The 24756-nt window shown below is 38.2% G+C and overlaps 1 protein-coding gene across 1 annotated transcript; it reads right to left on the reverse strand.

Moving 5' to 3' along the window:
* Positions 1-947: 947 nt before the first annotated feature.
* On the reverse strand, positions 948-24755 carry CENPK (centromere protein K). The gene is made up of 10 exons (XM_063422371.1): positions 24708-24755; positions 21896-21994; positions 19871-19927; positions 16043-16115; positions 11861-11907; positions 8585-8667; positions 8377-8475; positions 7970-8099; positions 4316-4369; positions 948-2088 (listed from the first exon to the last, which is right to left on the reverse strand). Exons 1-10 carry the CDS (start codon positions 24708-24710, stop codon positions 1936-1938), a joined length of 798 nt encoding a protein of 265 aa, XP_063278441.1. The 5' UTR covers positions 24711-24755; the 3' UTR covers positions 948-1935.
* Position 24756: the final 1 nt, after the last annotated feature.

Here is a 24756-nt window from a genome sequence, read left to right on the forward strand (position 1 = left end):
CAACTACTACCAGGATAGAGATTTCTGAACCTGCTTATGCCAATTTTCTTTAATAACCACTCACAAATCTGAATTTTATAAGCTTTCTTTGCAAGTTCATATGTACTCTTACAACATACTTTATCGCGGTGAGTTTCATAATTTAATGTAAAACTTTATGTGAGATACTTTCGTTTAAATCTATTCTGGTATTATACTTGGAGGTTTGATTTTGGTAGGAAAAATAATGAATATTGCATCTTCTTTACAGCACGTGTTCATAGACTATCCTATCTCCTCAGTAGTTTGGTTTGGGTTTGGTTTTGGGAGGCAGGTGGTATGGGTTGGTATTTTTCTTCTTTTTAAACACAACAAGCTACTGAGTGTTTAACATTTTTTCTTCTACTTATCAATGTCACGACAGAAGCAGTCATCCAGCATCAATGAAGTATTTGAGCAGTATTAATAATAAGGTGAAAGGTTAGCAGAATACAAAACATTTAAACACAAATGAAGAAAAAAACCCTAAAGAGACAATGCTATAAATCTCAGCCAAAAATGTAGTTACTTGAATTCTTAATTAAAAGTATTGTAAGGTAAATGTGTATAGATTAGTCAGATGCTAGAGCTCATAGGTGAATAAAAGAGGTTAAACCACAACAGGAGGGCACTTACACAAGCAATATGAACCAAAAAGGAACCAATGTTCATGCACAACAGCACACACCACAGTCTGTATGTATGGTTAATCACCAGTTGTGAGGGTAAAATGGACAGCATTCACTCAAAAGTACAGAAGATACATGATTTTTTTGCCTACCATTTAATTGTTCTACAAAAGGGCAATTATACTGGAACTTAGATTGGTTCCCCTTACCTCTCCCATGTGTCCTTACACCATCTTTTCAAGTCATCACATCAAATCACATAAACACCATTCTAAAATCCACCACACAAAAACATTCTACGATAGTATAAAACTCTTTATTTTTCCATCAATTGAGAAATCACAGAAGTTCCACCCTCAATAAACTACAATCTGGTTAAAAAAGGACAAACAGTTTTCCAAAGTTTCAGTCACTACAGATACGCAAGAGCAGAATTTTTGTACTCAATACAATACAATACAATACAATAAAAATGGCTACAGAAAAGACTGAGATCACAAAGAATGCCAGCATCGAGTCAGAAAGTAATTCTCAGCTGACATAACTTAGAACCAGTAGAGATCAGCAGAACAAAGACTCATGAAAAGCCTTGATAAACTAGCTCTGAAAAAGTGAAGACACATACTGCAAGGCAATATGGCATAACACAAAATGGGCCATTTGGGAAGCATGCAGTGGAAGGTGCAGACTTGACATCTGCTGCACTTTGCACAGAAAAATGTGTCAGCTTTCCTATGTCTTTATCTTGGAGCCAATAAAATTGTTTGCAAAGGCTCTGAGAAACAAACAAGGCATAACATTCTTGAGAGGATAACTCTCTGTTAGTTCCAAATGTTTGCAAGGCCATGTACAGGAGTGGTGTTATTCTGAATTTTGCTTCTACAGAGTACAAGAAAATACTAAAGAAAATTGAGATGACTTCAGGCAATCTAAAAAATCTAAACCATAGGAGTAATGTATAAAATATGTAATGTATAAAATATGTAATGTAATAATAAATGTATAAAGTAGTAATAAAATGTAAAATTAATTAATAAAATGTAATTTAATAATTACTTTTACAGTAAAAAGAACTGTTAAACATCTTTGTCTATTACATGAATTGGCATCTCACAGAAGCAGTTAAGAAAACCTTCCACAATGCAAATCTTGATGTAATAAAATCACCCAACGAGAAGTGATGGTTGATACTAAGAAAGCTTAATATAAAACGTAAATGTGTCCTAGCCCTGAATTAAGAGTGGTGGTATTGTTTTGTTTTCAAGTGCTTGTGCAGGTCACACTACTTCTAAAAAGCTTGGAGGCGCATCCTGCTTGCATCTTCTGGATGTATCAGGGCTATCCCATACCGCAGAAGCAGCTCAATGTAAGGTGGCCAAAATGACTCATGGATTGTTATGTAAGGGTCATGTGGTGTGCTCATTAATTTTTTTATCAGAATCTGGAAGACCAAAAGGATAAGATTTAGGAAATTAACAAAACAACTAGACTTTTTTCTCCTTTAACCAAACTTATACAAATTACTGTGATGTAGGCAATATAAAAAATAAAGGACTAAAGAAGAAATACAAGACCTGTTCAAAGTAGAAGTAAAGCAAAGGACTTCCAATTAACTTCATATTATCTTTTTTGATGTAAAAATTAGAATACAGAATGTATCTAAATACAGAATTAGGTAATGGAGTTAAAAACAAAATCAGTTTTGTCATTCTTTCTCAGTTCATGGAAATCGTGTTCATGCTCTCACAATACTGGTCATGTAAAGTACATTACAGATTAAACAATCCTACTTGTCCTGTGTCTCTTTCTAATTATCCTAGATATTTCACCTTTCTACTCAAAGCTTTTAAATGCTATACAGTCCCAATTTCAGTACGCACATAATGTTGTTTGCCCCTTAGTGCTAAAGACAAAATCTTACTACCAGATCTTATCTTTTTGCACCCACTGCTACTAGTAAAAGACATAAATAAACAACTGTTTTTCTTTTTTAGAACATTCTGAAGAAGAATTGTTCCAGTTAATATCTTTTGTAATTCCAATTGTGATAATTTATTCCAAATGCATTATTCTAGACAAATTTTTACTTTTTTTTCCCTGACATCTGATATCCAGAATAGCCTTTATGACTGTAACTTTATCTGTATCTCAGAAAACATTTTTCAAATTTAACAGGGACTTGAAGCTAGAACAATATGACTCAACAAAGAAAAACCTTCCAGAATATAAAGATAAGGGACATTGAGACTTTAGGTCAGGATGCTGAAATTCAAAGAGAGTCTAAATTTTTCAAATAGTGTGTTCTTCCAACCAGAAATCAGACATTACTTGAATGTATTCATATTTTCTGGAGCCTAAGAATATCAGAAAAATAGGAAGGGCTATTTTAAAGCATTAGAAGAACTTGAAAATTCTTGTTCCATAAGGGCTGTGGCTACTCTAAATTCTGATCTCTATTCAAGCTCTGCCTAATTTCTCATTAACAGGTATGCTGAGATATCTGAAGCATGGAAAATGATTTTGATCATGTAAGCCCAAAGCCTTGGCTTTAAACTATAGTGCAATGTCAGTGAATAGATAATAGCATCTGAATACCAATAAGTTTTTATACATCACGTTTTGTCTCAAGAAAAAAAAAATTTCCCCAGGGACATCTTACATATACAACTCTAGAACTGTCTAAGGAGGAGGAACAAAAAATTTTACTTCAAATGCTACATTTCAGACAAGAAGGAAAACTATGCTTTGCAATTCACATTCATAAATTGCACTGTAATTAAAAATTCACATTAAGCAATGCTTGTATACTTATAAAATCAATTAGAAATGCATGAATCAGATTAATTGATTTACTTGTATGAGTTAATAGTCCAGTTAATGCACAAGACTATTGGTCCTTCTGAGGCTACACAGTAATTAGTCCTTCTGTTAATATTTCAGAAATATTTTTCTTGAAACAGTATAAAATAGAGCATGAAATGGACCAATATTTTTGTTAAACATAGTATTGTTTCTCCCAACATGAGCCACTAAGGCACATAAAACTTATTTGAACTAAACATTGTAAAATCAAGAAGTAAGAGACAGCCATTCTCCAGCCTAAACTGAGTATTATTATTATATCTCTGGTAAAAATTTGGGGGTTACTTTGATAGGAATTAAAACAGAAAACTGACCTAGTTTCACAAAATGGTTTGGGTTGGAATGTGCCTTGAAGTTCATCTCATTCCAAGCCTCCTGCCACGGGCAGGGATGCCCTAGACCAGATTGGCTAAAGCCCCATCCAACCTGGCTTTGAACACTGCCAGGGATGGGGCATCCACAGCTTCTCTGGGCACCCTGTTCCAGTGCCTCACCACCCTCACAGTAAAGAATTTCTTCTTGACAGCTACTCTAAATATCTATTCTTTTAATTTAAAACTATTAGCCCATGCAAAAAGTTCCCCTTTGTCTTTTTGTAAGCCCCCTTTCAGTACCAGAAGGCCGCAATGAGGTCTCCCTGCAGTCTTCTTGTACACACAATATTCTTAATTATTCTAGATTAACTGTCTTAAATAAATGCCATATTCTGTTATTTATGTTAATAACAAACACTTTATGATTATCACCATCATTACATCCGAATATTTAAGAATTCCTCAAATGTCGACACAGTAAAAGCACCTTACCTCTAAAATTTCCTTCAATGTTATCAGTTCTACAGGTGGCTCTGCAGAAGAGTTCTAGAAAGACAACCACACCCCCAGCCAAATTAATAAAACCTAAAACTAGTCAGGAAAAATGTTAATTAATAAGGTTAAATAATCACACAATTATCTGATTGTATATACACATTAGATGAAAACTTCTACTTACATTTAGTCCCGACAGAAATACAAGGTAAAATTTAAGTCTACCAGTTCAAAATCCTACACTTGAAATGTAATATTTTTTGAATTATCAAGAGAGGTTAATCTAAAGTGATCATAATGTTTTTACCTGTGTTTACATTTAAATAAAACCAAGTACATCACATTTATAATCTAGTACAGAACCTTCTATGACCAAGATTTGTTAGAGGAAAAAATATTTTTCATGAGCTTTAAATAAATGTTTATATATAAATTTGAAACAACTCAAGATCTCATTTCATAGTGCCTTAGTAATTTTTCTTTATTTGACAGTGAATACTTACTTGCTTTGTATTCAACTAAAAAAATTATCAAGGTTAAGAAATAATTAAAAATTTTGGTGGAAAAAAAGACAATGATAAAATATCATTAGAAGATTACTTGTTTTCCTTTGTAGCAAGCAAATCAAGCCATTTGTCTATAGAGAGTTCTTCATCTGCAATTTCATTGGATCTGCTTCTACTGTTGCATGGTAAACCTGATTCTTTAATTTTCCAGTTTTATTCTTTTTCCCCATTCATTTCAGTTTCAACAAAATAAAGGAGATAATATTCCACGGGCTTTCTCAGTATTGCTGTTGAATATATCAATTTAAGTCCTAAGATATTACCAGGTGTGCAGTACCTTATACAAACTCCACTTCTGGAAAGGAGGAAGAATATAAGCAAGAAAGAATATGTGAAAGTCAGGTTCTGGATCCTTTTTTCCAGTCACAGTTTGTAACAGTCTCAGCAGCAGAGAGTCAGAAGTTTCAGGTTCCAGGGCGAGCCTGCCCCATGGAAACTCTGCAAATCCTGGAGCTATGGCCCAGTCACATCTGTCTGGGTGCCTTTATCTCAATACTCAGATGAGGAAATAAAATCTACATTACCTATCCACAGAGCAAACATGAAGGTACTTCACAACCTCTGCTGATAATTTCCCTGGTCAAAATTACTACTAATACAGTAAGTCCCACTAATCACTTAATGCTTATAAAGTCATTAAAACAGGATGCTCAGCATTTCATTATTTAGCCTGAAAGGCACCTTCTTCACCCTTCCAGTAAGACAGATTTGCATACAGAATACTCCTCAGCTTCTGATTTTCTGTATTATTATCTTAAAAAAAAAAAATTCAAATTTTATTGCAGATTTAAAATGCAAGATAATTGTTACTACTGTCAATACCTATATTAAAGGTGTTGGGCCATGGCAATAGAAGCCAACCTGAGCTGCTGTGACCCAGCCTTCTCTCCCACTCCCAATCCCAATCCCACATGGATGCTGCCAGGTGAAATGGGGGTGGAACCAGACCAGCGAGGCTTGGAGCAGTTCAAACCATGTTGCAGCCTTGTCCTACAGACACCAACCCTGCACATTTGCCCTCAGATGGAACCACTGTGAGCACAAGATGCTTCCACAAAGTGAAGAAATTACTAATGTGCAAAGTGAAGAGTTTGGTGCTGCTGGAGTGTTGAACCAAGCTGATAGCAGAAGTGAATAATGTGTTCTCCTGAATCAACACAGCAGGAAATTTCAATGCTAGTGGTTACAATTTGTATTTGTGACACCCAATAAATGCAGGCAAAAATGGCTGGCTGTCCTGCCCTCACAGTCAATCACTTAGGTGTACATTAGGGGGTACCTGTAGTTAAGCCAAGCCATCCAAGTGTGTCTAAAAATATAGAAAAGCTATGAATTCACAAAGAATGAAAAGAAAGAAAAACAGCTTGTGTTAAAGAGTTCAGGAAATGCATAAATAAAATTTAAGCTAAGGAAAGATAAAACCTTGTGTTGAAATTAATCAAAGTATTTTCTTTGTTTAAGTAAAGTGATTGGTGACAGCCAACATGGCTTCATTATAGACCATTTGCACCCAACAAATTTAGTGGCCTTCTATATCAGTTACAGTATTTGTGGAAAAGGAAGAACAATTGATGTCATCTACCTGGATTTGTGCAAAGCATTTGACACTGTCACACATGAGATTGTTTCTAAAATGCACAGACTGAGAGCAAAATCTGTCATATTTACTAACAGCAGGAAAGGAAGGCATCGGTATGCAGAAAAACTAAGATTCAACAAGTAAGGTATTTGAATAATACTTCGAACATCATCTCTTGATATCTCCACCTGGTATTTTTATGTGCAGAATATGTGCTTATGTGCAAAACAAAACAAAGGTTTATTTTTTTAAAATTAGATCAGGATTCATTAGCTGAAAATTACAGACAGAAAAACACAAGGGTGTAATTTGTTGCTTTGGTGTTGGGTGTGAGCTACTAGTTTTATTTAAAATACTGTTTCTCAGAAGGTTACAAAAATATGAATTCAAGTGAAAATAAACACAGATAATGGGTATTACTCAGATAAGCTAGGGAATTGAAAAATACTGTCTTACAGGAGAACATAAAGGCATAAATTAAACATAAATTGATAAAAATCAACATAAATTGAACCTAAGTTCAATTAGCATAACAAAGAGAGGATATGAGATTGCTTCCATAAATATATCAGGAGGAATAAACACGAGAAAGAAACAGAGCTATTCTAAGGAAAATTCTGGTGTAAGAATACCAGTGGATCTGTGTTACACATGGATAAATTTAGACTGGAATGTATGAGACAGTTTCTAACCAGAGTACTGAGGTACTAGAAGAAAAAACACAGCAGAAACAGTAGTAAAAAAATTATTTGTTCTAAAATGGAGCTCAGTGTTAGTACTGAAGAAATTATATTATGTGGTTACCTGAAATAACAGAGAACAGGATTAAAGAAGTAATTTCTACTTCTGTAATGTTAAGTGTGCCTGAAATCAAAATCAAAACTGCCTTTTTTCATAGCTTTTTTGTATCTATCAAATAGTGATGGTAATAATTTTATTTTTACTGCACACTTTGAATTTATTATGCAAAATACTCCCTGGCTGCCTATTCTCCCTGAAGTTTTAAGATAATTTTTGACCCAGTTTGCCTGAACAAAATCTGATGGTTAACATTCCAAACTACTCTGTAATTATAAACACTTTTCCTTATTGTTCCAAAAACATTGCTAGACAATTAAAATTTGCCTTGCCAAGGAAAATAGGAATCTACTTGCCCAGTCAAGTTAAAAAAAAAAAAAAAAAAAAAAAAAGGAGTCAATTTGGACTGAACCCCACAGCATTTCCAAATTTGGCATAGCTTGCAGTTCAGTAAGAAATACAATATGTTGCTATGCATCTAACTGAGTAAAGGATATATGCATTAGGAAAAGAAAATATCCAGCTGGAAACAGCCTTACATAACATAAAACAACCTGAAAAATACAAATTAAACCTAGAGGATCTGCTGTAAAAACTGTGCTTATTTCTAAATACTGGAGGTTCAATGCTAGTGACTTTAAACAGATATTGCATCTAATTATATATGATTTGAACATTTCAAATGTAATAGGTAACGAAAAGTCTTACCTTTTTTTCAGTATTTTCAACTATCTCTGGACGGGGAAAATGTTCATCCAGGAATTCACCCAAAGCCCTCAAGAGTTTTTTCTTACAGGCTTTTAATTTCAGTATTTTATTTTTCAGTTCATCGAATTCTCTGGTTTTCAAACAAACACAGCAATAGAACAAGGGATCAAATCAAGTAACTAAAAAGTCCTTCATAAGTAAAAAAACCCCTTATTATCTATAGATAGAAATTCAACATCTTTCACCACAGGATATAGTAGCATTACTTTCATATTTCAAATACAGATTATTGAGCAATTATTTGATCTGTTAAACAAAACAAGGAATACATTTTAAGTGTGTGCTTGCTCATTTGCTCTTCTTGATATTTAAATTCTTTAATTTATAACTCAATAATGTAGAAATACCTTTCTGTGGAAGGTTGTTCAGCTTGGGTATTTGCCTCTTCTTCAAATTTTTTAAAAGTATCTACGATGTGTTTCTGTTCCTCATACCACTGCTGCTCTCTTTGAAACATGAAAAGTAAGAAATGGCACAACAGATAAGTAGTTTCCCTGGGCAATCAGAAAAAGAAAAAACTTTTACAGCATTCCAAAGTCCAAATTATTCTATTACCTTTTCAGAGCTTCATCCAGTAGTTTATTCTTTGACTGAACCATTGACAGCATCATTTCAAGCTCATTTTTTACTTTCTGCAACTGTAAAAGAATAGAAATTAAACTACTGTTTGCAGGTAGCCCAGGCTGCAGTATTTGTTCTTTTAAAGGCTCCATCTTTATATCTGATAGAGGGACAAAATCATCTGTAATTTCTTAGTAAACATTAAAATCCAGTTTAAAATGCAAGAGCTATTAAAAATGTCACCGTGACCAGTTGCTGATTAGTGTCTTCTGGAAGCTACAGAGCTTAACAAAATACTTAATTTTACCTGGAGCAGATTGTGGAGCACAAACACAAACTGCTCAGCTGATGAATGACAGAGGAGAAAATGTCTACAGCAGCAGGGCTCTATTGTCTAAACTGTTGCAGCTGGTGGCAAGAGTGAATCCATACTACTTGCACCACATGTAAAAGCATTACAACAAAATGTAAAGAAAATTAAGATGCATCAAAAAAAGACTAACTGCATTCATTAATTAAATGATCCTCAGTGCTATGGACATATCTGGGACAGGAAATATGGAGAAATCAAACTAGTGCAGTCAGAAGCTATATGTGTTGCTGAATCTAGGGAACAGCGGACTCTCAGTTGGCTGGGTATTTCATTATAGAATCACAGAATGGGTAAGGCTGTGCTGAGGAATACATCCAGTGCAGGTAGCTGAGGGTGCAGCTGCAGTGGGAGCTGCAGGTTGAGCTCTGGGTTGAGCTGTGGCAAGAGCCCAGGCAAGAGGCCATGAACTGCCAGCTCTGCAGAACACAGGCCTGGGGACCTGTGACACTGCCAGGTGAGGGGACATTGAGACATGGCAGGAGCTGATGACACCTGGGCCTTCCTGTGTTTACAGTGTGAGGGTATAAAAGCCCCCAGGTTCCTTTGTTCTGGGTCCCACCTCAGAGGCAACCACCTCAAGCTGTTATTTTGTTACTATGCCATGATTAAATTATTTTAAGGATCAGGACGTGTGAGCCTAAGGGAAGAAGGAAACCTACGGTTGAGCTGGTAAGGAAACCTGATCTGTCTGTGTGAGTGTGGGATGTGTAACTGCAAACGGGCTTAGGCACTGACACAGTGGCTCCTGGATTGCTGGACAGGGAAGTTTCCTTAATCACTGTAAGGGACCACAGTGCATCATGTAGTCCTGTTGCTGTGGGACATGAAATGAACCACAGTGACTCTGAATTCTCAGAAGGCTAGAAGGAGCGGTTTATTCAAAATGCGATTTCTTTATACACTATTTACAGAGACCAATATGGTTGGATGGGCAAAGTTAACACCTCTTCACCCACACTGGTTAAGCCAGAGGGATATCAGGAAGTCCCTCCTCTAAAAGGAATGAATAACATAGATACAGTTAACAAAACATCTCTTCTTGTTTACAGCAAATGGCGTGGGGAAGAAATTTCACAAACTAAAACACCTCAGACATGAAATCAGAGCTACATAGTCCAACCTCCCTACTCAAGCAGGGCTCATCCAAGAGCACGTGGCACGGGTTGCATCCAGACAGTTCTTGAGAAAATCCAGTGAGGGAGACTCCAAAACTTTTCTGGGCAATCTGTTCCAGTGCACAGTAAAGAAGCTTTTCCTTGTGTTCTTGTGTATCCCATTGCCTCTTGTCCTATTGCTTGGCATCACCAAGAAAAGCCTAGCTCCATTCCCTTCAGATACTTGTATAAATTGATGAGGTCCTCTGTTACAGCACTATGTTCTTCTACAAAATGTTTCTTATATAAGCCTATCATTTAGATATATTTTTTCTGCTTCCCTATAAAATAGAAGCACTTCAGAACTTAGCTTAAAGAAATAAAAATTCTGAAAACATGCTACAGAAGCAAATATGCTCCATATACACAACACCTGAAAAAACCTGGAATCCTCAAATATCAGACCAACATGCCATAGCTATACGGGCAAATCAAAGTGTGTTACCTAACAGCTTTTTGATAGTGACTCTTAACCACAGTCAGGTTTGCTGTTGTGAGTGATCCTAGAAGGCATTAGACATGGGAATATTCTCGAGTCATGCAGAATTCCTATGTCCCATCAATGTAGTGTAATGTTAAGTGCAAGACATTGATTTGCTCTTTCTTCCAGTGGAGGAACTCAACAAACTATTTGCAAATTATTGCCACAGAGCTCAGTGTCTAAGATAACACTCTTCCATGTAACACAAAATATTGCATCATTTTCTATTAAGTATTAAATGCAATATATTATAACTTTTTGTTTGTAAACACACACGCACAAATATCTTAAAGGCAGGTGTCAGAAGATAGGGTCAGACTTTTCAGCAGTGCCAAGTGATAATAAAAGGGCAACAGGCACAAACTCAAATGCAGGAAGTTCCATCTACAAATTAGGAAAAACTGCTTTGCTGGAAGGTGACTGACCATTGGAACAGGCTGCCTGGAGAGGCTGTGGAGTGTCCTTCTTCAAAGATATTGAAAAGCCACCTCAACACAATCCTGTGAGGCACTTAGCGGCAGGGTTTAGTGGTGGATTTGGATGGTTGGACTCAGTCATCTTAAGAGTCTTTCCCAACCTAAAGTATCCTGATTCTATCTCCAGAGGTTCCTTCTAGCTCCAGACATTCTGTGACAAACTCCACTTAGCAATTAAAATTCAGCCATGGATCATCTTGAAACCACAATCGAGTGGATCTGAGTGGATCTTCTTGCCCAAAATTACTTTAAATAAAAGTAATCTTGAAAAGTATAGTGTGTAGGCTTCAGCCATAGAAATGAGCCCTGTTGCATGATGTTAATGATGGCTAAATCTCTGCAAGGCATGGTCATCAGTCTCCTTGGCACAAGATTTCTGTCTCCTGGTGGCATCCAGCACAATGGGACTCCAATTCTAAGTGAAGCCTTGGAGTCATAATGTTGCAGGGACATTGATTATCACATCATTTTCATTGCATGCATATAAGTTTGTTGAGCTACTGTGATTAGATAGTGTGTCCAGAGGCAAAAGACTGTTTATTGTGCAGTACTCACTGCCTTGTGCAGTAAGTTAGTTTAAAACCCCACTCAACACAACTAGGAAATTTTACTAGTTATACTACAGGGGAAAAAAAGTATTACAATAATATAAATGGCTGAAGGAAAATACTCAGCATTTTAGCAGTAGTCCACCCTAGGAACAGTCATAAGAAAATGCAGCAATTGCATATATTTTCTTTTTTTCCCAACAAAATTTTATTATCTCTTACAAACAAAAAGACTTACCTCTTCTTTTCCTAATTCTAACAGGACATCTCGATTGGTAGCAATTACTGAAAAATAAAATGAATTGGTTATTTTTTTTGCATTGGATGATAAAGATTTATTGATACTGAAAAGCAGCCTGGCTGGAGAGAAATTTGTGTACCTTCCAAAAAAACCAGTTTGGCTCTCAGCAGCATTTTAACCACGTGCTGTGGTGTCCTGCTGGGCTAGCCTACCATCACTATTCAGCAAGTGAAATTAGACTGAAAAAAGTGCAGTGTTAATGCTTGCATGTCATTTTTTATACCTGAACTAGCTCCAGGTACATTGGTGTAGGTGATAATGAATGAACACCACATTTCTATACACTTCCAGACAACTCAGCCTGATTTTTTCAGAAGGCATTCCATCAACATTACCAATGTGAGCAATCAAATTCTTCCAGTCTTCCAATTCCCTGTTAAACAGCCTTCCAAAAGCTGGTCCAGGACTATAGAACCTAGTTTTAATAACTTCAGAAGCATGTCCTTACTGTTCACAGGAACAGCTATGTGCAGGGAGATGAATGGCCCAGCAAGGCCAATATCCCAACTCAAACACTGAGCAACAGCAATACCTAAGTGAAAGCTCAGTACAGCTCAAGAAATTGGAAATGTTTCCCCAGAATGCTTCCACAAAATGCAGTGATTTATGACTAATGCATTTTCAGAATAAAAACTAATTCTTGTTTTTTACAGCATTCAACAGACTCCAGTCAATTCTCAGATCCATGTCAACTTGCAGCTTCTGCATAAACAATATGACTTTTTTGAACTATTTCAAGACATTAATAGGAGAAATGAAAGCCATTGTAGCAGATTAAATTTTTATAAGACTTTTTTTGGTGCAAGTTTGGGCTTGAAATTTCTAATCTTACAAGTAATTATTAAATAAAAAATTCCTTTAACAAAAAGGAAACCCTTAACCCTCTCATGACAGCATTAATCTTCTAAATACACACAGTCAATTTAATAAATTCAGGAAAGTACTTTCTTTGGTAATGTTACAGTACTTACCTCAAAAATTTTAAGAAGCTTTAGATTAGTAGTTTTAAAAACTGTTCTGAGATGAAAATCAGAAAAGCTACTGAATTAAATTAAATGCTTCAATAAAATTCCTTTAATTTGGAGAATTATTGTTTTAAAATTTGAGTACTGTGCTCCAAATTAAGCTTAAGAGCTGTGGGAGATAGTGGTCTGTGCTTTATTAGTGTAAGATTTCTTTATTTACATGAATATCCTACCTACATGTGATACAATTCATTGGTACACTTTTATTCACATTCACTGGAATATTTGAAAAAAACCCTACAATTCTTCTCCCTGCCATTTCCTGCTAACATGATCTTTATAGCCATCCCTTACCAGTTATTATCAATTTTTACAACTGCCTCATAACACTTCTTTATTTCTGCATACCTAATCCTGAGTTCATGCTTGCCATTCAGTGTTCATATTGTGTGAGTATCAGAATAGGAGGCCCTGTCTTCCTGGGAAAGAAATCACTAACCATAATTTAGTGAAGGAACAATGCAGATCTAAAGCACTGGGACAATCCACTTATGCCAGCTGCTGCTGTAAATTCACTGGTTGCTAAATCCATTATCAATTAAAATATTTTTCAATTGTAGAATCATTACACTTGCAAAAATCAAATGTCAGACAGAATTGCCTAGTGACACAAAGTACAATTACAAAGAAAAATACTACCAGATGCTAGGAATGTAAAAGCTACTACTATGCACATGTTTATACAGAAACTCATATTAAAATAAAACAAAAAGGTATTTGGCAGAACACTGCTATTTTGCAAAGAAAAACGGAAATTATGCAGAGACCACAACTGTCTGCAATGGTTTAAAATATGGTTGCTTTCACTTCCTGATTTTGCAAAGGTAAAAGTTAAATTTTATTTTTATAAGCCAAATGCTTTTTAAAAAGTTTTAATTCAGCTGACTTAGCAGATCTAGAGCTACAAAAATAATACCAGAAATTGAGAAAGAAAAAGAGACTAAAGAAAAAGCTTTGCAAAAATAAAATTTGCATCATGAATTCAACTCTGTTTGCCAATATTGTGATCAAAAAAAATGTAGAACTGCCAAGTTATAACCTTTGAAAATAAGGTTTAAGATTGAAATGCTGACAGGTCCTCATTTACAGGAAATGAACTGGCCACTAGTAAAAGCAAAAACCAAAGTAACAAGACAGCCTGACATTCATGCTCTATTAGTAAATTGTATTAAATCAGTATTTCTGCTATTTCTATTTAGATAAAATCAGACAATGTTTTCAATTAAGTAATTCCTTCTTCAAAACAAATAGTAGGTAGAAAGAAGCCAAGACAGAGAAGTAAGCAAGGTGGACTCCTCATTTTCATACAAGCACCATAACTGTTCAAATTCTTGGCAGCACTTTTTTTTCTTCTACTGGAAAGGGAGCCAAAAAAGGCAGAGATTTGGCTGTAAAGTATGAATTATAAATAGATATTTTCTCTATTACAAAATTAAGATTTCTAATAAGAAATATTATCATCTGGGAAGAAGTAAGAATGGTTGAACAAAGCAACTCAGCAAGCCAAAAAAATAGGCCAAGGATATTTTTAAGCCAATAGCTTGAAGTCTAATATACATATTTTAGTTGAGAAATCTAACAGCCTAAGGTATTTTACCCAGACAAAAACTAAGTTCTTTCAATTAATTTGCTTTAAGCCAGCAGCTTATTCATGAACAGCAGCCAGGAACCAGTGTGTTCCAAATTCATTCAATGACATGCCTTTGGTCTACATACCTCAGAAGCACTGGAGGCTGACAGTTTTTGGAGTGAGGTTTACAACACTGCAGTATGAATTTATTCTAATAGAGCAACAGTATCTATTTATAAGAAAGAAGAAATATATTTCCCAGTTTCTCTTATTTAGTGAAGAGACGCAGCAAGTACATTGACTTTGAAAAAAGTTGGAGAAGTGCCTCTAATGTTGATCTGAACAGGCATTTCCATTTGGCTAAATGACAAAATACTGGAAACCACCAGGTGCTGTCTATAACACATTCCTATAATTTTGCAAATACTACAAAACCAAGCCTCTACTGGCCTAAAAATATTCAAATGAGTCAATATATTAATTTAAAGATTAACTAGAAGTTCTACTAGATTGACAGGTGCTAACAGGTCCTTGACAGGAGACATAACCATAAGTACTACCAGAATATTAATGATAGGGTAGTGCGAATTGTTTTAGGAATCTCCATACTGGACATCTGAAAACAAAGACTACTTTACTCACATTTATATCCTGAATGCTCCAGTGCCTGGCCACATCAGCCTTGTAAGAGTGAAACCTGTCACTCTCTTGCAGTGACATAAACACAGTGGTGCTTATGCACAAAGAGAATTTTGAAGAACTGAGGAATTTATACCTTTTGACTGATAGTGCCTAACAAATACAAGAACTACCACTAGTCTCAGTGGTTTGTGCTTCTCAGAACCAGTAAGCACTCTGGATTCCTCTGTTGTTTAAAAATTCTAGTGTTTTTACCACTTTACCTTGACTTGAAATCTCCAATCCCTGTTAATTCTAAACAGGTATTTTACTTCAATGTAAAGAGCTTAGCACTAAAGGTCTACTTCAAAGTTTCAACTAGCACATCAAAATACAACACATCTTTGTAAAATATTAACAAAAAATAATGAGAAGATGTATGGGTAATGCATCAGCTTCTTAAAGGACAAAATGGAGACAGTATTATTTGCCAAAACATTTCTGTTCTCAAAAGGAAATACAAATAAAAGATGGAGAAAAAACAATCACACAGAAAAGAAAATGAAGGAGAGTATCAGGATAATGATATTATTTGGTTAGGAGATCTGCTAATAGTTGCTTTCCATTTAACTGACTGTTGAATGGTGTTATGAATCATGCACTTATTTGTTCAGAATCACAGGATTAAGTTATAGTGAAATTCATTTTTTGTGCAAAAATAACGAAGAAATGAAACATACATGCTACTTTTTAAAGTAGCATTAAATTTATTTTAATTTGTAAGTGATTATGGAATGAAAATACAGTCAGCAGACATTCAATATACTTACGGCCTAGATGAAAGAAACTTTGCAGAAGTTTATATAAGCAGAAGTTTATATTCTTTACAAGGAAACTGTTACTTACCTTCAGGACTTCTTGCTTGCCACTGATGACAATCTGCTGTTAAAGCTTTCCATTGCAGCACTAACAAGGACAGCTGTGTAACAAGAAAACAAGCATCTCTTGAAGTGTGTTGAGTTGTATTGGCATAAAGTGAAGTACAACAGGATAGAAATTGAGTTATTAAGTTGGTACAGCAAAAACCAAAAGAGCTTCTATTACAATAGTACACTAGTTCCTTCAAAATATTTTACAGTCACTCACAGAGGTCAAGAAATGTTTCTATTTTTAACAAAATTAGAAAATCTTTTTCTAATTTTTTCAAAAGGGGCAAATGAGAAGCCAGAGTTGGCAGAGCTGTGAAGATCCTTCAGAGAAAGATTCATGTAAGTAAAGAAATGCCTTCTAATGTCACCTCTGAACCTCCCTTTGCATATCTTTGAACCATTCCCACACATAATATCACTGGGTATAAGGGAGAAGATATCAGCATCTCCCTCTCCACTTCTCTGAAGAAGCTGCAGAGAGGAATCAGGGCACCCCCAGTTCCTTCCCTACAAAGTAGAGAAGCCCAAAGTGCTCAGCAGTTCCTCATGGACATGCCCTCCAGCCCTCTCACCAGCTTTGTTGCCCTCTTCTGGATGCACTTCAGGACCTTCACAAGGTTAAACTGTGGGGCTCAGAACTGCAGTGAGCACTCCAGGTGAGGCTGCCCAGCCCTGGATCAGGGACAGTCCCCTCCTGTGGCTGGCACTGCCCTGCTCCAGGCTCCTGGGCTGCCCTCTGCCCTCTGGGCTGCCAGGGCACGCCGCGGGCTCACCCTGAGCTGCTGCCCACCAGCAGCCCCAGGTCCCTTCCTGCAGGGCTGCTCCTTTCCTGCTTTTTGGGTGTTACTAAAGGGCATGCCATTGAGGATTGCCAGTGTTCTAGGCTAGCAGAGGGCTAGAGCTCTCTGAGGGCCTCTGGTCCCTCCAGAGTCAACAGCACTGCCCAGTCTGGAGTGCTCAGCCAGGCTGCTCACGGGGCTCTCCAATCCCTCATCCAGATCACTGCAGACACAGGGAGCAGAGCCAGCCCGGAGCTGCACCCTGAGGAGCAGCGCTGGAGCTGCCCCAGCCAGGTCAGCCCAGTCCCTGCACCCTGCTGAGCTCTGCCCCTCAGCCAGCCCCACCCAGCACGCCGGGAACCCGCTCATCCACAGCTGCACACACCTCCACAGGGATGCTGTGAGGGGCAGCAAAACAATGACATTTAACAGGAATGTTACATATGCACTGATTAGGAAAAAGTCCAAATAGGTACTGAAGTTACATGCCCTTCTCCTCCCATTTTGCTGCCTATACTAGTAATTTATCAGTTGCATTTTTCAAAGTTAGTAAGAGAAAATCTGTCCTTATCTCAATCCATGAGGCTTCAGTCATATTTCCTCTCCCCTGTCCAGATGAGGAGGGGAGTTAGGTTAGGGTTAGCTAAGCTAAGCTGGCCAGATAGGATCAAACCCACTACCAATGCCAGTGCACCTGAGGGAACTGGCAGGTGAGGTGGCAAAGCCACTATCCATCATATTTGAAAAGTCATGGCAGTCTGGTGAAGATCCCACTGACTGGAAAAGGAAAGACACAACCCATATTACTAAGAAGAGAAAAAGAAAGATATGGAAAGTACAGAATAGTCTGTCTCATCTCTGTGCCCTGCAAAACCATAGAGCAGATTCTCCTTGAAATTATGCTAAGGCATGTGTAAAATTAAGAGGCAACTGGTGTTGAGCAACATGTTTTTAAGGGCAAATCATGCCTGACAAATTTGGTGGCATCCTATAACAGGATTACAGCACTGGTGTGTAAGGGAAGAACCATGGATGTCATCTATTTGGGAGTTGTGCAAAGCGTTTGACACTGTTTGTAACAACACCCTTGTCACTAAACTGGAGAGACAGATTTGACAGACAGACCACCCAGTGGGTAAGGAACTGGCTGGATGGTCACGCTCACAGGTGCAGTCAACAGGTCAGCATGCAGGTGGAGATCAGTGCTGAGGGGGCATTCCTGAGGCCTTGTTTCTGAGATGGGCACTGTGTAACATCTTTGTCAGGGACGTGGACAGTGGGATCAAGGACACCCTCAGCAAGGTCACCCTCACTGACAGCACCAGGCTGTGTGGGGGAGTTAACACACTGCAGGGAAGTGTGGGAATCCAGCTGCCTGAGAGCAGGGCATCGGCTTGAGACTGTGGGAATTCGGCCTGCAGTTAACCTAACCAATGCTCAGCCTAGGATGAGCATGATTCAAGCAGCTTTGACTCCTGGGAAATAATATGGTAATAGTTCTGTTGATACAAGGTTGTCACTCTAGAAGATTCCCTAGTTCTCCCTCCCTGATTGGTTGTCAGTTGGTGCAGTTTTACATATTCTGGATTATTGTTTCTGGTTGGACCCTTACCCTCAGCTCTGCCCCTCAATTGACCCTATATGTGTATCCCATCTACCCTACCCTGTGTCTTTGGAATTAGTCCTATAGTGTTGTTTGGCTTCTCCTGTTTGTTGTTTTATCATTACATCCTTTTACTTTCTGGACAATTCCACCATGCCTGTCCTTTTATTTACCACCACCTCAGTCCTGACTGACACGGTCCCGGAGCCGAGGGAAGGTATGGCATCCAGAGGGACATAAACAGACTTGAGAGCAGCACTACGATGAAACTTAGGAAGTCTAACAAGGCCAAGCACCAGGTCTGTGGGATGGTGGTGTGGGCAGCCTTACTCTAAACTGCAGCTGTGTCTAATCACAACAAGTAGAAGCAGCCTTGTCCTCGTTAGGTTGCAGCTGTGTCCAATAGGGAGCTGTGTTGGCAGCCATGGGAAAAAAATGGAGTCAGTGCTGCCTGTGGGATCCAGCAGAGAGAAGGTATGAAAGCTCTGAAGTAAGACAACAGAATGCAGATACATATACCTGCCTTCTGTGAAGGTCTCTTGAGCCTGCCATTAGTCAGGGGAGTTTTTACAGAGTCTTTGAAGTGATGAGTGACTGAGGAAGGGCTGCCTCAGTTGTGCTGGCACTGTTGAGGAGTGAAGGGGCTCCTCACAAAGGTCCTGTAGCTGTGGCACAGCAACCCCCAGTATCAATACAGGCTGACTGAGAGCAGCCCTGCCAGGAAACACCTGAGGGTCCTGGTGGATGAAAAACTGGACACATGCACGTGCAGTCCAGAAGGCCAGTTGTAACCTCTGCATCAAATGCAGCAGGGACAGCCGGTGATTCTGCCCCTCCCCTCTGCTCTGGTGAGACCCCACCTTGAGTGCTGCCTCCAGCTCTGGGGTCTCCAACAAAAAAAGGATGTGAACATGCTCAGGTAAGTCTGGAGGAGAACCACAAAGATTACTGGAGGGCTGGAACACCTCTCCTATGGAGAGGTGAGGGGAATTCCACAGGTGAGGGGAATTGAGATTGTTCAGCCTGGAGAAGGCTCCAGGGAAACCTTATAGGACCTTCCAGTACCTGAATGGAGCCTAAAAAAAAAAGAAGAGGGAACTGTTTACAAGTGCATGTAGTGATAGGACAAGGGGAAATGGCCTCAAGTGAAAGAGGGCAAGATTAGATTAGATATTAGGAAGAAGTTATTTATTTTGTAAGCACAAAGACACTGGAATAGGTTGCCCAGAGAAGCTGCATACGCCCCATCTGTAGAAGGGTTCCAGGCCAGGCTGGATGGGGCTTTGAGCAACCTGATCTAGTGGAAGAAGATGAACATCTAGTTAGAACAAGATGATCTTTAAGGTCCTTTCTAACACAGATCATTCTCTGATTCTACAGTTTTAACAGAAAATGAAGTATTTTTAAAAACCCACTGTCTTACCTTGGCATCTGGTGGCAGCAGTGTCTCAGTTCCTAGCAGCATTATCTTGCTCTGCCACTTGGCAGAAAAGAAATAAAACACAAAGGAAGTTTGTTTACTGTTCTCTTTTGTAAGAACAAAACAATATTCTTAGAAATTTAAACATAACTATTTTAATATAGAAATAAAAGAATTTTAACTTGGATGCTTCCACATCCCTTATACCCTAACCCAAAAGAGCAAAATAAGAAATGTTTCGAAATCACAGCACAGTAAAATAGAACTTAATTAACTCTGAAGGAGAAAAGTAGCAACTAAAGAAAGATGTATCCTTTGAATAAAAAGGCAGGTTATGAGAGAAAAGTTCATAAGGAAAGACACTGAACATATGAAGAACATGAAAAACTGGGAAGAGAGTCATGGACAAGGCTGAACAGGGAAGCTGCTGAGAAGTTAACACATGTTCTGCTCCTCTTCTGGCTCTCCAAACACAGCATCATATTATAATACATATTTTTAATTTTCAGTCATTTAGGGCAGTATACTGTACTGTTCAGAAGTGGTCTGACTTTCAGGAGTATGCTACATCAGCTCTCATGACTGCAGTGGGGTCTGTATGCAGTCTGAAACTCAGGCCACCACAAATATCCAAGGCATAAACAGGAAACACCTGCTAAACTTTTTTTCTGTCATCAATTTAACCTTCTCCATAACAAGGCAGGATTCTATTAAGCAGGTATTCTATTAAGCAGTCCTTTGGAAATCCTGCTTTTAATGTTTGGATACCAGAACACTGTATAGGATTTCTCCCACAAAAACTGTTCATGGTGACACACAATCATTTGAACATTACATGTAACCATATAATCTAAGAGCTAATTAAATGACTATTAGTTTAAACTTTTTGTCAAAACATAAGTGCATTCAGGATGCAAAATCCAAATAAAAATCCTGTTTTCAATCAACTGTTTTCAATCAACTTCCAAAAATAACACATCACTTCTTGTATTATTTTGGGCATACTGGGAATGAAATGTAAGATATCAAATATTTTCAATTAAAGTCAAAATAGTAAACATTCAGATTTCCCTTCTAATGTGAAAATAGCAAGGAAAGTTCAGGTCCTCCAATGTGGTGTCAAACAAAAATTCAGAAATTGAGAGACAGAATTCCCTGCCACTTGTTACATGCAAACTTACCAGAATACTCAACAAGAAATAAATCCCCTTAGTCTTTTTTAATCAACTTGTGTAAAATTATTGCACTGTGAGTTGTCTGTACTTTGTTCTACTTTAAGTTTGGAAATACTTTTACTTTAGTTTATGGCATTTTAATGTTTTGAACCTACAACTCAGAACTCAAGCAAATAGCATGTAAGTACAATAAAAAATTGAGTGAAGCGATTAAGACTCTGAAAATATAATTTAGAACATGATTTTTCATCAGATTCCACAGAATCTTAAAGGAAGAACAGTATTCTCTAAGAAGTGATAGAAGTTTATCTTTTCTGCAAATCCTGTAAATAAAAATAACCAGCCCTAAACTGTTATTTGTTAGAATATTGTACCCTGTATCGAGAGAGAAATTTTAACCATGACAATGTAACTGTCAGTTTGCATAAGTGTAAGGAAGCATCACTGCCCTCCTCTGCCTCTCCTCTAAGATCCAGAGGACCTGTGAAATGGACTCCCATCTTTTGTGAGGCTGAAGAGAGAAGGTTCTCTGTATGCTGGTACTACTGCAAAACAAGTAGATTGTTTGGTTTTCCATAATTTTAACATATACTCCCACCCTATTTAAATCATAATATCAGCACAATGACACTACAGGGCATTCTTCACCCCTGTCAGCACTTCTACATTTGACCTTTCTAAGTATCTTCTTTCCTTTTATTTGTTTATGATTTTTTTGTTTGTTTGGGGGTTTGCTGGTTGATTTGGTTTTATTGAAGTGGTTTTAATGAAGGGGGAGGGGCAAGCTGTGGTGACTAAAACAATTCTGAAAAAGATTTATGGTAAACCTAGTCTATCATTTATATTTGCATACCTCTTCCAATTGCTTCCAAATACTCTCACATTCGTGCAAGATCTCTTCCTTGGCACCCACAGGACCAGCACTGTTTGTGACTTCTGATAAAGAGTCAGCCTAGTAACAATAAAATAGAACAGTTATCACGTAGATCTGTAATACCTGATTACTAAATCATACCTGCCACTTCAGATCAACTATATAACAGAATAAACTCCTTAATCCAAAGCTTTTAGCTAACTCCTCTACAGTTCTAGAAAGCACCTAGCCATTAAGTGAAATTAGAAGACACTACTAATTTACTGTTAAAACTGAATGACATGGTCCTAAATTTTCATAACTGCTTTGATTATCTTCAATGGCTTCTTTATTTTCCATATTTTAATACTTTAATACAGAAACAGTAAGTGAATCTCACATCTACAAAGCCACACTTTACCTCCATATATCTGCAAAGTTTTTAAGCAGTTACTTCTGCTCTGTCAATAAATATGCTAATCTATTTCTCCTTCATTTGGATTCAGAATATTTTGGTTAACAAATTAAGCATCCTCAAAGTTACTAGAAAAACAAACAAAAAAACTCTGAAAGCTACACAGACAGCCAAGGAAAGAGGGCACCTGAACAGCCACAAGAAAAATCAACCCAAGTTAAATTAAAAACTTTGAGAGACTGTTGGGTCAGAAAGCAACATACGATTTCACAAATTTCATTCTAGCTTTCTCCCTTAAGTGATACCTGAATGATGTCAGCAACCAACAGGGGAAAAATAAGAGGAGACAAAATTTTTTTTCCAGGGAAAACATCCAACAGGCTAGATGTACCAGATGCAGAAAGGTTTTAAAAATACCTTAGTGGATTACTAAGCCCACCAAACACATAGAAATTAAATAGAAACATTAAAAATAGATAATGATCTAAAGAAGAATAACACTTCTCTACCTTCTTAATGAAACACAAATTACCAACTCGATCTTTTGTTCTTTTTCAGAACAAAAACACAGCATCAGAGAAAATTATGTCAAAAACCTGATTTAAAAGGAGTGAAATATTCAGCTAGCACTTCCAAAGTTCAAGTACCTCATACCAAGTGGGATGAAGAAAGAAAATCAGAACATCTCACTGAATCGTGGAATTACACTGGAGAACTCATATGCAGCCAATACTTAGATACTAAGTCTTCCAGGCAAATTTGTTGCATTTAAAGTGGGACACTACAAAATCTAGGTTACCATGATCTTACAAGAACTAATGAGCATAGATTTTGCAAAAAAAAAAAAAAATCATTATCTTCTTAAGAGTTTTGGAATGCCTCCATAATATAAACAGAACCAGCTCCTATAATTTATTAAGATTTTTGAAATGCCTCCAGCAAAGACTGCCCAGAAAAAAGGAACTAAGAAACTAAGCAGTCTTAAGTTTCTTCTCAGACCAAAAACTGTTAAGGACACAAACAAAGAGAGTCTGGGGGACAGTGGGGAGAGAGAATAATAAAAGGAAGGGGAAATTTGTGCTTTGGAAATTTGAAAGGGGTCTTGGGGTGGAATAAAAATCTATTCTGCCTGTGTCTCCTGCAATACTACAATTAATCACCATGAAAGCATTAGATGAAATAAAACTCTAAGAAGAAATTCAGAAAATCTCCGTCACACAAAAATGATTAAACGACTCTGTTGTTGTTGACTTTAGGTTTCTGGATCAATTTCATACAAGATTTCAAAATGTGCATACTGTGAGACATGACAGGGCTCTCACAACCCAAACTGATTTGCAGTCCTTAATGCTGTGCTCTTAACTACCTCACACAGTATATACACTGAAGTGTCACTTTTAGATGTTTTCTTGTAGCTTGCAGTTTTCTCTATTTCAGTACGGTTAAACTACATTTCATTTTCACACCATACCTGAAAACTGAAGGGTCTTTTGGCATTAATACTAATGTCTTCCAGTTTCAACATGTTATTCCTCCTTACCTTATTTTAAGGTATTTTAAGGACTTATATAATTAGGTAAAAAATACACACATAACCAAGTGTAGGCTCGATGCTAGCCAAGGCGTTTTGAAAAAAAAAATAAATCACAGAATGGGTCAGGCTGGAAGAGACCACAGGGGGTCATCTTGTCCAAACACTCTGCTTCAGCAGGGTGATCCCAGAGCACACGGCACAGGATTGTGTCCAGGCAGCTCTTGAGTATCTCCAGGGATGGAGACTCCACAGCCTCTGGGCAATCTGTTCCAGTGTGGTCACCTACACAGAAAAGTTCCTTCTCATGCTCAAGTGGAACTTTTTGTGCATCAGTTTCTGCCCATTGCCTCTCGTCCTATTGCTCAGAACCACCGAGAAGGGCCTGAACCCATTCTGTTGGCACTCTCACTTCATACACACTGAAAGAGCGAAACGCGTCAGGTGATCCAGTTCAAAACGACAACCGCGGGAAGACGGTGACAGAGGGGAGAGCAAAGGGACACCAGATCTATGAATGGGACACGAAGGCGCTTTCGGAAGCAAAATACCGGCAGGGGACAAACAACACCGCAGAAGCGGCGGGACAGGGAGCCCCGCACCCCGACCGAGCCCCCGCACACAACGGCGGCGGGACAGCCCCGCTCGCAACAGAGGGAGGAACGCCGCCCCGCTCCCAGCCGGGCAGCCAGCGCCCCCCCTGCAAAGCAGCCCCGCGGCCCCGAGCCCCTCCCGGCCCCGCGGTGCGGGTGCGCCGGGATCCCCCGAGCGCCGGGTCCCCCGAGCGCCGGGATCCCCCGAGCGCCGGGATCCCCCTGAGGCTCGGGGCCCGCCCGGGCTCGCGCCGCGCTCCCGCCCGGTTCTACCATGGCCGCTTCGCGCCCTCCGCGCCGCGCGCACGCGTCACTGCGGGGC

This window comes from Prinia subflava, chromosome Z (assembly GCF_021018805.1).
Source record: "Prinia subflava isolate CZ2003 ecotype Zambia chromosome Z, Cam_Psub_1.2, whole genome shotgun sequence".
Taxonomy (NCBI): Eukaryota; Metazoa; Chordata; class Aves; order Passeriformes; family Cisticolidae; genus Prinia; species Prinia subflava.

Excerpts from the sequence above, each read along its gene's own strand:
- CENPK (XM_063422371.1), bottom strand. Across the intron at positions 16,116-19,870 it reads TGCTGCCACCAGATGCCAAG|CTGTCCTTGTTAGTGCTGCA; the intron begins GTAAGACAGTGG and ends CTTGTTACACAG. Across the intron at positions 4,370-7,969 it reads TTGAAAATACTGAAAAAAAG|AACTCTTCTGCAGAGCCACC; the intron begins GTAAGACTTTTC and ends TTGTCTTTCTAG.